The sequence below is a fragment of the Pelophylax lessonae genome, assembly GCF_965119305.1.
Source record: "Pelophylax lessonae genome assembly, chromosome: 8".
Lineage (NCBI taxonomy): Eukaryota > Metazoa > Chordata > Amphibia > Anura > Ranidae > Pelophylax > Pelophylax lessonae.
This window is the reverse complement of record NC_138775.1, coordinates 143,189,902-143,203,137: the sequence shown is the minus strand read 5'-3', so window position 1 is coordinate 143,203,137 and position 13,236 is coordinate 143,189,902. Positions and strand designations below refer to the sequence as shown.

At 37.6% G+C, this 13,236-nt stretch overlaps 1 protein-coding gene across 2 annotated transcripts; it reads right to left on the bottom strand.

Moving 5' to 3' along the window:
• Window positions 1-3,050: 3,050 nt before the first annotated feature.
• Window positions 3,051-12,865, bottom strand: HMOX1 (heme oxygenase 1). Of its 2 annotated transcripts, none has more exons than XM_082265521.1 (5): window positions 12,712-12,865; window positions 6,463-6,583; window positions 5,803-6,294; window positions 4,294-4,390; window positions 3,051-3,195 (listed from the first exon to the last, which is right to left on the bottom strand). In XM_082265521.1, the coding sequence occupies exons 1-5, from the start codon at window positions 12,741-12,743 to the stop codon at window positions 3,074-3,076; spliced, it is 864 nt and encodes a 287-aa protein (XP_082121647.1). In that variant the 5' UTR covers window positions 12,744-12,865; the 3' UTR covers window positions 3,051-3,073. The 2 variants fall into 2 exon arrangements, with proteins under 2 accessions (XP_082121647.1, XP_082121648.1); XM_082265522.1 differs by having other exon boundaries at window positions 3,051-3,192.
• Window positions 12,866-13,236: the final 371 nt, after the last annotated feature.

The following is a 13,236-nucleotide window of genomic DNA, read 5'->3' as shown; positions in this document are numbered from 1 at the left end:
CATGAATCTTCCTAATTTTCCAGGTCCAAATAATCTCATGATTTCTTGATTTTCTTTTTTTTTTTTTTTTTTTAATAAATAGTATGTAAACATTGATGGCATTTTGTTATTAAAGTAGAACTATAGGCAAAACTTTTTTTTCCATTTTAGATAGAGCAAGGGTGGGGAGGGTTATAATCCCTGTCAGATTTCTTTTGTCCCATTGCAAAGATTTTCCTTCACCTCCTGTCCCATAGCCAAACAGGAAGTGAGAGGAAATCCCTGAAAATTAAGGGAATCCCTTGGGAAACCCCAGGTCACCAGAACTAGTGTCCCCATTGGAAGATTCCCTCTCTATTATTTTTCTGAGGACAACCCAAAGTGTCTTTCACTTTCAATGATAATGGTAAACAGGAGACAAATAGTGACAATGAATCTCCTTAACAAGGGCACAGACAGCAATAAAAACTCACAGGTGTTCTAATCCCTCTTCCCTCTATCCAAAATCGAAAAAAAGGTTTTGCCTTTAGTTATACTTTAACCACTTGACCCCCGGAGGATTTTGCTGTCTTCCGTCTAGGCCACTTTTTGCGATTCGGCACTGTGCGAATTTAACTGACAATTGCGCGGTCGTGCGACGCCGTACCCAAACGAAATTTATGTCCTTTTTTTCCCACAAACAGAGCTTTCTTTTGGTGGCATTTGATCACCTGTGCGATTTTTACTTTTTGCGCTATAAACAAAAAAAGAGCGTTTATTTTGAAAAAAATTTTTTAAATTTTTGGCCAATTTGTTTTCTGCTAACTATGTTTGGTAAAAAAAAATCGCAATAAGCATATTTTGATTGGTTTGCGCAAAAGTTATTGCGTTTACTAACAAAGGGAAAGATTTCTGTCATTTTTGGTGGTTTTTTTTTAACGCGTAATGGCGGTGATCTGCGATTTTTTTTGCGGGACTGCGACATTGCGGCGGACAGATCGGACCCTTGACTGACATTTTTGACACTTTTGGGGGTACCAGTGACATTACTACAGTAATCAGTGCTATATATATGCACTGTTACTGTAAAAATAACACTGGCAGGGAAGGGGTTAATTTTATTGGAGAGGGAGGGGTTCATGTATGCCTGGTGCTTACTGACGTGTGGGAGGGGAGGTGACTGAGTGACAGAAGGACAGATCGGATGTCCAGCTATGCTGAACACTCCGATCTGTCAGTCCCTGTCACTATGGAGATCCGCCCGCTCTGTTTACACAGGCGGGTGGATCTCCTCGCTAGATTCCCCAACGATCGGGGCAGAGCAGCGGCGATCGCCGCTGCTCCTCCCCTGGCCCGACTCCCGCTGTGAATGAAAACAGCGGGAGCGTGCCTCCGGCGGCGCGCGAGCGCCACCTACAGGGAGAGGAGTCCAGCGACGTAGGTCTACGTCGCTGGACGGGAACGAGCCACTTTGCCGCAGTACGCTCCATGTGAGCGGTCGGCAAGTGGTTAAAGCGGTAGTAAAAAAAAAAAATTCTCAAAGTTGATGAAAGATATACTTGAAAACGAAGCCCTCCAGCGGCACACTATCACCACTGACAGGGCTTCCATCTTCACCCAGTCTTCCTTCCAGGTTAGAGGGTTGTGGCCATATAATTGGCCAAGCCGCAAAAGTCATCACTCCCATGCTGCTTAGGTAAATATCTCCTAAACGGTACACGTTTAGAAGATATTTACCATATCTACCTTATATAGGCTTACCTATAGGTATAAATCAGCAAAAACACCTTTACTACTAAGTCATCTTACCACACTCACCTATCAGTATTTTTTCTGTTCATCCAAAACCAATAAAAAAAATAGTAAAAAAAAAAAAAACACATCAGGGTTTCTAACCCTTTTTCACCATAACAAAAGTTAAAATACACTTTATTAGGTTTCAAAATATATTTCTTTGAAATTTTACCTAGAACAACATGTCCATGATGCTGAAATGTGTTGCACTTATAGTGTACTTTTTATACCCCCTCCCCTTACTTTATTCTGTACCCATTTTTTGTTTTAAATTTAATTGAGCAAAAATATATTTCTTTGAAATATAAATGATAGGGCCATTTCAATTGACATGTTAGTAAAACATTTATTTTTGTTTGTAAAAAAAAAACAACATTTTGTTCAATCACCTGGATTGATAGACACATACATTTGTGTTACAAAAGATATAAAATACTCTTACAACAGTTATTTACAATATTCTTAAAAGCATATAAATATAAAAAGTTCCACAGCAAACGAGGGCTTTGGGAACCATAAATTTAGAAAACTTTTTTTTTTTTTTTTTTTTATTAAAGGCTAAATCTTTTAAAAATAATACCTATGGTACTTTGTAACACTTTGTTCTGAATTTTTTCTTGCTCATGGTAAATTTTGAAGTTACTAATGTAATTGTGGCTACATTCTATCTGTGTTTCAGTAGTTAAAGGTATACTTCAATAAATCTAATTTACAGGTAAAAGTATTACACGGTGTTAAGATTTTTATAAAACCGGTATTCATTATTTTAAATAATAATTTGATTGCAAAAGTTGTAACCAGTTTTGCTGATAATTGTGAGTATGAATGTTTTATATATACTATACTGCATATGCTTCTCTAATTACCTAAAAAATGACACCTTACAAGCTCTGTTGGAATGAAATCCATAGAACTATTAATGAGCTGAAAGATGAGGCAACAATTTCCTATGATTGATTGATTTAGAAGTCATGCACATTCATATTTCATGTCTTCCTAATGGGAGTACCTAAAAGCTTAGCCAATCATGTTACAGATGGATAGATGACCTGCTGGAAAGCTTCAATTATTGTACTGAATAAATAATGGAATGATAAAGGCAAAATGTGTCATTGCTTTTTAGTAGTTATATAAGCAGGCATGACAGATTTTCGTTTAGGTAAAGCAATCAAATAACATGATTATGTGCATTTTGGTGTAAAAATCATAACACAAGTCATCTAAAAGTTTGTCTTCTTTGCAGACAAGGCAGTTGTTACATTCAGATATGCCTAGATTTTTTAATTGGGATCATCATAAAAACAACTTTTTTTTTTTTTTTCTATAAAATGTAAAGTCCCACGATGGCCAAGAGAACACATCCACCAATGGCAACCCATCTAGGAAACTGATTGAAGAATGCTGTCTGCTCAGACGTATGGATCCTGTAGTTGGAATCTCCTGCTAAAAAAGGAACGGACAGAAATAAGCATTTTGCATGTCCATTATAATAACAATAATATTTCTACTTGAATAATAAATACACATCTTTGAGTGGATTATGCTCTTTTCTTTCAGGTATTTTGATGCATTCTAATAATAAGGTTAAGATAAAAAAACAATGGGAAATTACTCAAGTAGATTTAACAAGGATCCACAGATACTTGAATATTTGTAAAAATGACTGATCCACAAGGCAAATCTATACGCGTTCAATTTCCATATGTAAGAACAAGCACTTTGAGACTCTAACTTCTAACTTTTGGACTGCATTCTAAAAGACCTATTGGAGAAGTTATGTAACTGCAGATGAGAAGTCCCCCAGAAACCCTTCTGCAGGCTTTATAGCACGAGAATAGGATGTGAAAAAAACACAAATTACCAATTTTACAAACTGGATTTTGGGGCCAAATTGATTAGATTGCCTGCAAAATGCATGTCACTCCTCTCTACTGGAAATCTTAAACAATTATAAGGCAACTGTATTGGCTAATGTAAGATTAAAATACTTTTCTTCATTTTTTTTCAAATTGCACAAATAAATGTTTTAGTAGAATGTATTTGATTAAAAAAAACAGTTGCCATTCCATAAGTATTTTAATACATTTCTGAAGAGGGGGAGAAGTGTCTTTATTTCTTAAAAAGTTATTATAAAAGATATCCAACTGACCCCTTTACCAGGTCTGTTGGGAGGGAGTGACCACTCTCTCAATGCCAACATGAACTGCTAACAGCATGTCGGGGTGCTAAATCTGTCACAATGCCAGACAATATCCTTTATAAGGAACCACCGTTTTTCAAAAAATGAAATTAAAACAAATTAGCACAAGGCAAAACCATTGGATAGGATTTCAGGAGCAAATCTATTGAACCAATGATACAAACGTTGCTTAAATATTAATTCTTCTCCACTATTTTGATGGTCAGTCTACAACTAAGATTACCTGCCCTACAATGAATGAAGCTACAACTGAACATTCAAAAGCACATTATTCTAGTTATTACTATTTCACTGTTATTGTAATGCATCTTGAAAAATCAGTTAAAATTGGAATATCTAACCTTTTATTGATTTGGGTACTCTGTTTCTTACTGTTGGAGCGTCATCTCTTAAATTGCCATTCTGTATTGTTGATAATGTTTGTAGTTCATCAAACACCTTAAAAAGAATACACTAAATTAGATATATGATAGCAGTTACAGCTTTTTTTTTTTTCATAAAAATGTAATTTGATGGTCAGGACTCCCTGTAAGGACAGGCATAGCAAAATCTTGTGTGCAGCTTGCTTCTCCTTTTTACTGTTTTTAGCAAAGATAATTAAAAAGCCATAGATAAAAAGCATATCAGGGAATTATGGGTTCTCTCTTTTTCCATGGTTCAAGTCCAGCTCCACACCTTTAGCCCTAGATGGACCCTGATAACTGTGAACCACATGGTCACCCATAAGTTTGAAATACAATAAGTGCCGGTTCACACTGAAGCGGCGCGACTTCGGGGGCGACCTGTGAAGTGGCTTTCACCGTGACTTGCACGGACTTCAAACTTGAGCCAATGAGTACTTTAAAAGAAATACACCTTTTTCTTTGATATATACAGTATATATATATATATATAATTAAATAATGGCTATGAGTTCATTAGAAACCATCATGTTATTTTAAATGAAAGGTGCTGAAATTGTAATAGTGAGTCAATATGTACGTCTATCTATATTCCATGGATCTGAGAACAGCTAGTATACAAACATGTTACCTGACATTCTCAGAAGCCATGTTTATATACACATCTTCTCTGCATTATTAATAATAACATAGCTCATCCAAAGCAAAGCTTAGAGCAACTTTTCAGAAAAAGGAAAGTATTTTGCTAGGATCTGTTGAGAGTATTGTAGTAGTAGTAAAGGTAAAGTAATGAGGATGACCATGAGAGTTGGTTTTGACTTTCTTGGGTATAATATGTTGAGAAAGACAAGCAGGGATTTACTTAGTTAACTTCTATTAATCAGGCCCATATACTACTGTGGAGCTAGAGGTATGAGGACATCACAAATAGTTAGTATTTTACATAAGTATTATAATACATAAGTATTGTATTATTTTACATAAGTATTATAGTGTTTCTGAATTTTGCAACCCAAATATTGCCTTACTGGAGTTCCCCAATTATTAGATTAGTATGACTGCTTATTTTTTTAAAGCCAAGACTCTATTAAGCACTGGTGACGGTGAGGGCAAAAAACTGGGTCCTTTTATAGGAGGAGTAATAATGTGTACAATTTTAAATATTGGAGTGATAGTAAAACTTTCTACAGCAGCCATAACACAGCTATGAAAAGGTTAAGATGTACCTGGAAGGGGAGGGGTTTTTGTGCTAAAGGTACACCAACAAATGTATAAAATAGCAGGTAACATTAACTAATGTGCTACCAAATTTGTCTCTTTTATGATAACCAGGTGAAGATATACAGTAGCGCTCATGATTTATTATTATATTTCTTAATCTTTAGATGAATAATAATCTATTACTTTGAATGGGAATTTTGCTGTCCAACAAAAATATATAATAATTACCTTAACATTAAGCAAAAATGCTGTCTTTGCTTCTTCTAAGATTCTTTGTTTTGTAGCACTGTCGAAATCTATAGAGTTCATTCTGGAGCGATAAAGCTGTTTGAACTTTGTTGCGTTGGTAACATGTTGAAAGGTGAAAAAGGCCAGTCCTTCCCCAGTGGCTGGTAGCTGAAGTGCTTTCTGAGCAATCTTTTTGAGAACTTGACCACCTGAAAGGTCTCCTAAATATCTTGTGTATGCATGGGCTAACAGCAACTCTGGCTCCTTACGACCGATATGATGAAGCCTCTCTACATAATTTTTAGTGGACTGTGGGAGATTAATCTTTTTTCGCCACTGTGGTCCATAGAAGTATTCAAGATCTTCTTCCAAAGCACTTTTTCGATGGAGTTCCAGAGGGAAATACAGTGGGGAAAATACTGGATTTTCTTTGTTGCGTTCAATCTCTTCTTCCAGGGCTTCATACACATAGTATAAGGATGACATGACAAGCTATAAATGAGAGAAAGTCAATATATCAGATAAAAGACCTGGCATATTTTCCCATTTATTATACAGCTCAAGAGTAAAAATTTAACACTTTATACTGACTATATATTCATGTAAAATCCCCACATTTGTTATCACTGTCTCTCATTATCATCTAGATAAAAATGTTACCTTGAACTCATTTAATGTGACCTGTCCTTTCTGAAAATTCATCATGAACTCTGTGTTTTCTGCCTGCTGATGGACATCCTTTGTTGCTTCTTTCAAGGCCTCAGACAAGTCCCCCATAACACTAAAAGAGATAATATTTCATTGTTTGTTTTATATAAATGATTAAAGCAAACATGTAAAAAGTTTTGGTTGACAGTGGTACTTTGAAATAGTTTTTCACAAACTGTAGAAAAGATTAAAAATAATATCTAATTACGTAGATTAGACTTTAAGCAATCCAACGCCTTACTGTCCCAGACATTTTTCTAAAACCAGCTCCCACTGTGGCATCACATTTTTTTGTTTTAGATAGAGCAGGGAAGGGCTACAGTCTCTGTCAGTTTTTTATGTCTAAGTAGTAAGACCAAATCTCCTGCGCGAGACCCCCTGAAACGCATTCTTTCTGGCTCTGAGGAAGGGGGTTCGCCCCTGAAACGTGTCAGCCTACCCACAGCAGCCCCATGCGACCATCTGCATGTCCATTCGCTACATTTGGGACCCTGGCTACCTTGGAGATTGCATATGCTATGTTGATGTGTGTTGTATCACACCAGTCTTGTGAGTACTTTGTACATCTTTTAATATTTTAAATAAATGGTTTTATGCTAATGCACTAGGTCGGTGCGCCCCTAGTTTTTTATGTCTACCTGTGTGCCTATTGGGGAGATCTCCCCTCACCCAATATCAGGTAAGGAAGGGGTAGAACTTTTGACAATGTTTTATTGCTTTTGGTGCCTTCCTACCCTTGTTAGATACCTTTCATTTGTTAAAAGTTATAAAAGGGACAGAACGTGAGGGAAAATCTCCCCAATAAGTCAACAGGCAAAAAGAAAGGTAAGCTTGTGTCAGAGGTATCAGGAAATCAAAGCAGGGAAAGATCTTTTGGCACATAACTTGCACCATTTGATGTCTTTGAGTAGCTTTAGTTCAAGGAGCCCACTACAGGTACCAGAATTGACCCATTGACCAGGATCATTTCATGCTTGTATAGAATTTCTACCTGGGTGCAATAGGTTGATGAAGTTCTGTCCTGTTTTCGAATATGCATATACATACTGTATGTGCTCTTCGTATAAAAATGTCTATTCATAGTTTTCTTATCTGTGCTGTTTTATTATTCAACCAAATTGCTGTTGTCACTCCCATATGTGTGTTCTAATACCTTTGTTGCAAAAATTGTATACGTTACACGGATTAAATTGTTATCTTCGTTTGTAACCTGAAAACTTCAATAAAAATGTATTTGCACAAAAATGTCTATTCATCCAATGAGAATACTTTGCTGGAATTAAACTAGAATCCAGCAGTCCAAATTCTGCTGGTTTCCCATTTTAACAATGTAAACAAGCCATCATGTCAGCAAAGCAATAGAACAGAATGTAAGAAGTATGTTGAGCAATGCTTTATCTCTACTGACGAAATCATTAATAATCTGCATGACCTACTTTAATTTCACTGTGGAGTCATAGCATTTACAGATATCGAATTAATGAGTTGCTATAGTAGTTACAATGACAATATGTGATAATTCTAATTCATGAAAACTGAAGTTCTTACCCACAGAACCCCATCTGGTTACTTCACCTCAACATTTTTCCCGTGATATTCAGCAGATGATCCCACAAAATGGATTTGGCCTGAAGTGGGTGATGCTTACCAACTAGGTGTAAAACGTGAACTTAAAACACGCGCTAAAATTATATTAATATAGAAAAGTGCTACCTGAAGCTGCTGCCCACTTAGGTAAAAAAACCAAGATGAGATGAAAATATATGACAGCGCTACCAGGAAAGTGATAAGTAATTGGAAACTATTTGAGGATTACATTTAATTACTTATCACTTTCCTGGTAGCGCTGTCATATAATATTTTCATCTCATCTTGATGCTTACCAACTGCTTATGTAGCTGTTATACTATGTATTGTCTGAAAAGTGTATAGCTAAAGCTTATTTTTTGTTTGGGTAAGGAGAGGAAGGGTTAGAACTTCTGTATGTGTCCAACTTGGGAGATTTAACCTATTTGTCTTGTTGCTTTAACCACTTTACGACCGCAATACGTTTATACAGTATATATGTTGCGCCTTGAAGTTGTTTACCGGGGGTTATGTTTGAAGCTATCAGGGATTTTTTTTTTCCAGCCATCAATTCTCTTTCTCATAAAGGCGATCCGAATGCCTGATTAGTGTTTCTCTGGCTTATCGTTCTTACCGTCAAACTCGGAAAATGATCTGATGGATCGTGCGGCTGGCCATAAAGAAAAATAGAGACCAGATTGTCTCTGGTCATCTCTATGATCTAGGAGGACTGGAGCAACATCATGATGTCACTTCTGGTATAGGGTGGAAGTAAGCAATTTTTTTGTTTAAAGCAAAAGATCAATTTTTTATTTATCTTTTGCTTTCAAAGGTAGAGGAGAGATTTGGGGTCTTATAGACTGCAAATCTCTCCATAAAGAGGACCTGTCATCCCTAATTTCTATTACAAGGGATGTTCACATTCCTTGTAATAGTAATAAAACTGATAAAAAAAACAAAACAAAAACAAAAAAGAACCAGTGAAAAAAAAAAAATATTAAGTAAAGAAAAAATGTAAAGCTCCCCCATCTCTCACGTGCACACATGTGAGTTATAATTGTGAATGTTAGAGTGAGAGCAATAGTTCTAGTGCTAGACCTCCTCTGTAACCACATGTAACACACATGCACATGTAACCTGTAAAAATTTTTAAAACATCGCCCATTGGGATTTTAAGTATAGTTGGTCACCATTCCACAAGCATGTGCAGTTTTAAAGCATGGCGTGTCAGGTATCTATTTACTCAGCATAACATCATCTTTTAGCTCTTATCAAAAATTGGGTTATTGTGTTTTTTGCGTTAAAATTATTTAAAGTGTATTTTAAAAAAAAAAATACATTGGAAAAACTGCTGTGTGACATAAAAACATTCTACAATCACCATTTTATTCTCTAGGGTCTCTGTTAAATATATGTATATATATAATTTTTGGAGCTTCTAAATAATGTTCTAGAAAAAAAATACTTTTTTGTTTGTAAACAAAAAGTGCCAAAAAAGGCTTGGTCCTAGAAATTGATGGAAAATCCAAAATGTTATAGTTGTCCTCAGAGCAGGAATCAAGCAATATTCTTCCAATGGTGACATCTGTTCTAGGGACAACTGTCAACGAGAGGGCGTTTTCTCATTTTGTAGAGAGTTCCTCTCACTTCCTCTTCTGTCTTCATGACCGAAAGTGAAGAAATTGTCCTTGATAGGACATAGCCATAAAATAATAAATTGACAGGAGCTTTATCCCTTCCAAATTTGATCCAAAACTGAGGAAAAAGTTAGGGGTATGCATACGCATTAAAAGTGGGTTATGATTTCAGAATGTGGTCCTTATAGAAATAATTAACAGAAAGTGCCATGAGTCTTCCCAGTAACCTGTTGAAAATGTTAGGATCTATACACAAATGCCATCTGAAGACCTCTTTTCTTTGGCCAACATTTTTAAGGCTGATGTCAGCTGGACATTTCTGGCAGTAGTGAAAAATTGCCAGCTGCAGGATCACTAAGACCAGCAGGAGAATTGCAGAGTGTCTTCCTGTCTGTCCCAATTGAATTGCCTCCCCACTAGCCGAGGCAGCGAGATATCACACCCATCGCTAGCGACCAAGATTCAGCAGCAGTCGGGGACAACGACAACAGAGGAAGCAATTTCATAGGGACAGACAGGCAACCTTTTTAGCGATCCTAATGCTGCCAATTTCTCACTAGCAGCAGAATCCCCTATCTGACATCAGCCTTAAGCAGCAGGTAAGAGATAGAGGACAGGATAGGAGGCCACAACATAGAACTATTGTTTGCATAGCTGCTCAGTATTAAAAGGAACTTACAATGCATCTAATTTTGCATAGAAATGTTAAAAGAAACAGAGAATGTTGTAGCATAACATAGTTATACACTGACAAACTTTTATAATGTATTCATTTATTGCACAATAATACTAATGCCTGCGTACAAGTTTCACATTCTTTGGTGACACATTATAGACATTCTCATTAGTGCTTAAAGTGCAACTACAGCCCAAAAATGTTTGTGAGTTTTGGATTAGAACGTCAGTCAAATCTTTAATGTTGTCTGTGTCACCGTTAGGGTTGCCATACACACCACTATCTATACAATCCCTGTACAATCTCATTTATATCTACCAAAACTCGCACAAACCCTTATATTTACACACTTGTTAGTAGATCCAAGGACGATTTTACAATGATATTGTGTAGTGCACAGCTAAATATAGGTAGCTTCACCCTCTCTATTTATCCTGGTGGCCATTATCACTGAGAGTGAGGCTGGGTTCACACTAGTGCAAGGTTTGTGGCTTTCCTCGCATTCAATTTGTGTGTCAGAAGACTGTGACTGGCTCTCAATGGAGCTGGTTTACACAGCTCCGGGACGGCTGTGGAGTGGTTGGCAGAAGAGTCCTGGGCGTCTTCTGGTCTGTTTCAGGTCCGAATCCAGCTATAAATTCGGGCCTGATTTGTCTCTGAAACAGAGATCAGGGACGCACCGGACCCCTGCTGTGAGCCGCGCCGCACAGCAGTGTGAGCCCAGCCTGATGGTGAAAGAAAATCCCACATTTTAAATTCTCACCAGAACAGGGAAAGAATGGAGATCTTCCAAGGGGGACACTAGTTTTTTCTAGGGATTTCCTCTAACTTCTGGCAGTGGGACCGGTAATGAAGGGAAATCTCCCCAATGGGACACAGAAGGCAAAAAAAAAAAAAATTGCAGGGGTTAAAAACCTTCTGTGTCCTGTCTAAAAAAGGTTTTGGCTTTAGTTCTACCTTAACCACTTGCCGACCAGCCACAGTCAAAATACGGTGGCAGGTACCCGCGAATCGCCGAACCTGTACGGCGGTTCGCGGAAGCGATCCTGGAGGGTGCTCCCACCGACATTCACCCCAGGGGAAGCTGATGCATGGGCCGGTAGCCGCGATTGCCGCCGGGCACCCACGATCGCTCCCTGTGGAGAGAAAACGACGGTCTGCTGATATAAACGCAGCAGACCGTTGTTTTCTCAGTAATCAACACATAGCTCCTGTGTTTCTCCTATTTAGAAACACAGGTCCCTGTGTTGATTCCACAAGCCATCCCCCTCACAGTTAGAAAGCACCCTAGGCTCACATTTAAACACCCCTGGTGTTAACCCCTTCCCTGCCAGTGTCATTAGTACAGTAACAGTGCATATTTTTAGCACTGTCACTGGTCCCCCACAAATGTGTCAAAAATGTCGGTTAGGTGTCTCCGATCTGTCCGCCGCAATATCGCAGTCCTGCTAAACTAAATTACTAGTTAAAAAATAAATAAATATGACATAAATCTTTCTCCTAGTTTGTAAACACGAAAACTTTTGCGCAAACCAATCAATATACATTTATTGGGATTTTTTTTGCCAAAAATATGTTTCAGAATACAAGTTGGCCTAAAATGATGAAAAAATTTGATTTTTAATAATTTTTTTTTTGGGGAAAGTTGTATAGCAGAAAGTAAAAAAAATATATATATATTTTATATATATATATATATATATATATATATATATATATATATGTATATTTAATTGTCGCTCTTTCTTTGTTTATAGCGCAAAAAATAAAAATCAGAGGTGATCAAATACCACCAAAAGAAAGCTCTATTAGTGGGAAAAAAAGGACATCAATTTTTTTTGGGGTATAGCGTCGCCGACTGCACAATTGTCTGTTAAAGTAACGCAGTGCCGAATCGCAAAAAATTGCCTGGTCATTAAGGGGGAAAAATCTTCCGGTCCAAACGGGGTTAAACTCAGACAGAGAGACTTCTATATACAGACAAATCTACAAACGAGGTGGCGAGTAACTTTACAGAAGCTGTTTGCTCAATGTGTTTCATGGGAAGTTCAGAATTGGACAGATGATGCAGCCCGTCCTGCTGTTGCCCCAGCATTCCACAATGGACTGCTTGTTGGCTATCGGACTTACCAAACAAGCAATGAAGATAGATGTAATGGGATATAATGGGAAATGATTTTCCAGCTTATTGGAATAAAGGCGTATTCTCCCCATGAATCTAAAGCTAAATAAATGTACGTGATTAACTCAGCTCTGCAGGCAGTATTAGAAATAGGGGTGAGTCACATAGTTTAGCATGTCAAATAAAAGTAATATGTTTACCCGTTAGATTCCTTTCTGTCGGATGAATCCATGTTCGGTCCCTGAGTCTCTCTGATGTGTTGTCCCCACTGAGTTGTGCAGGCAGCTTCTGTTGAACAATAGTATGATCGCTCTTCTCTTTTATAGGAGAACTGCTTCTGCTTTTCCAGTCACGTGATAGGCCTGGGAGTGCTGACAGGGATCTTTCCAAATACACATTACAGAGCGAGGAGGAGAGAAAGGAGAAAAACAGGAGTCATGAGAAGTACACTGATTTGTGCCCTGTTGTAACATCTGCCTTAGAGGGAAGTAAATAGTCATTACACTGCAGAAATATACTGTATACGGTACATACGTCTAACTGGGTATTGGCTGTGAACTTGGATTTGCTCTTTTAACGTACCTGACTACAATAAGCTTACCCACTTCAGCTCCGAAAGGTTTAAACCCCCCCCCCCCCCCCCATGACCAGGCCATTTTTTGCGATACAGCACAGCGTTACTTTAACTGACAATTGCGCAGTCGTGCAACGCTGTACCTAAACAA

Coding starts and splice junctions, on each gene's coding strand:
- HMOX1 (XM_082265521.1), bottom strand. CDS start 12,743: ATGGATTCATCCGACAGAAAGGAATCTAACGG. Junction 6,584..12,711: donor GACAGAAAGGAATCTAACGG/GTAAACATATTA, acceptor TATCTCTTTTAG/TGTTATGGGGGACTTGTCTG. Junction 4,391..5,802: donor CATTTTTGCTTAATGTTAAG/GTAATTATTATA, acceptor ATTCTTTTTAAG/GTGTTTGATGAACTACAAAC.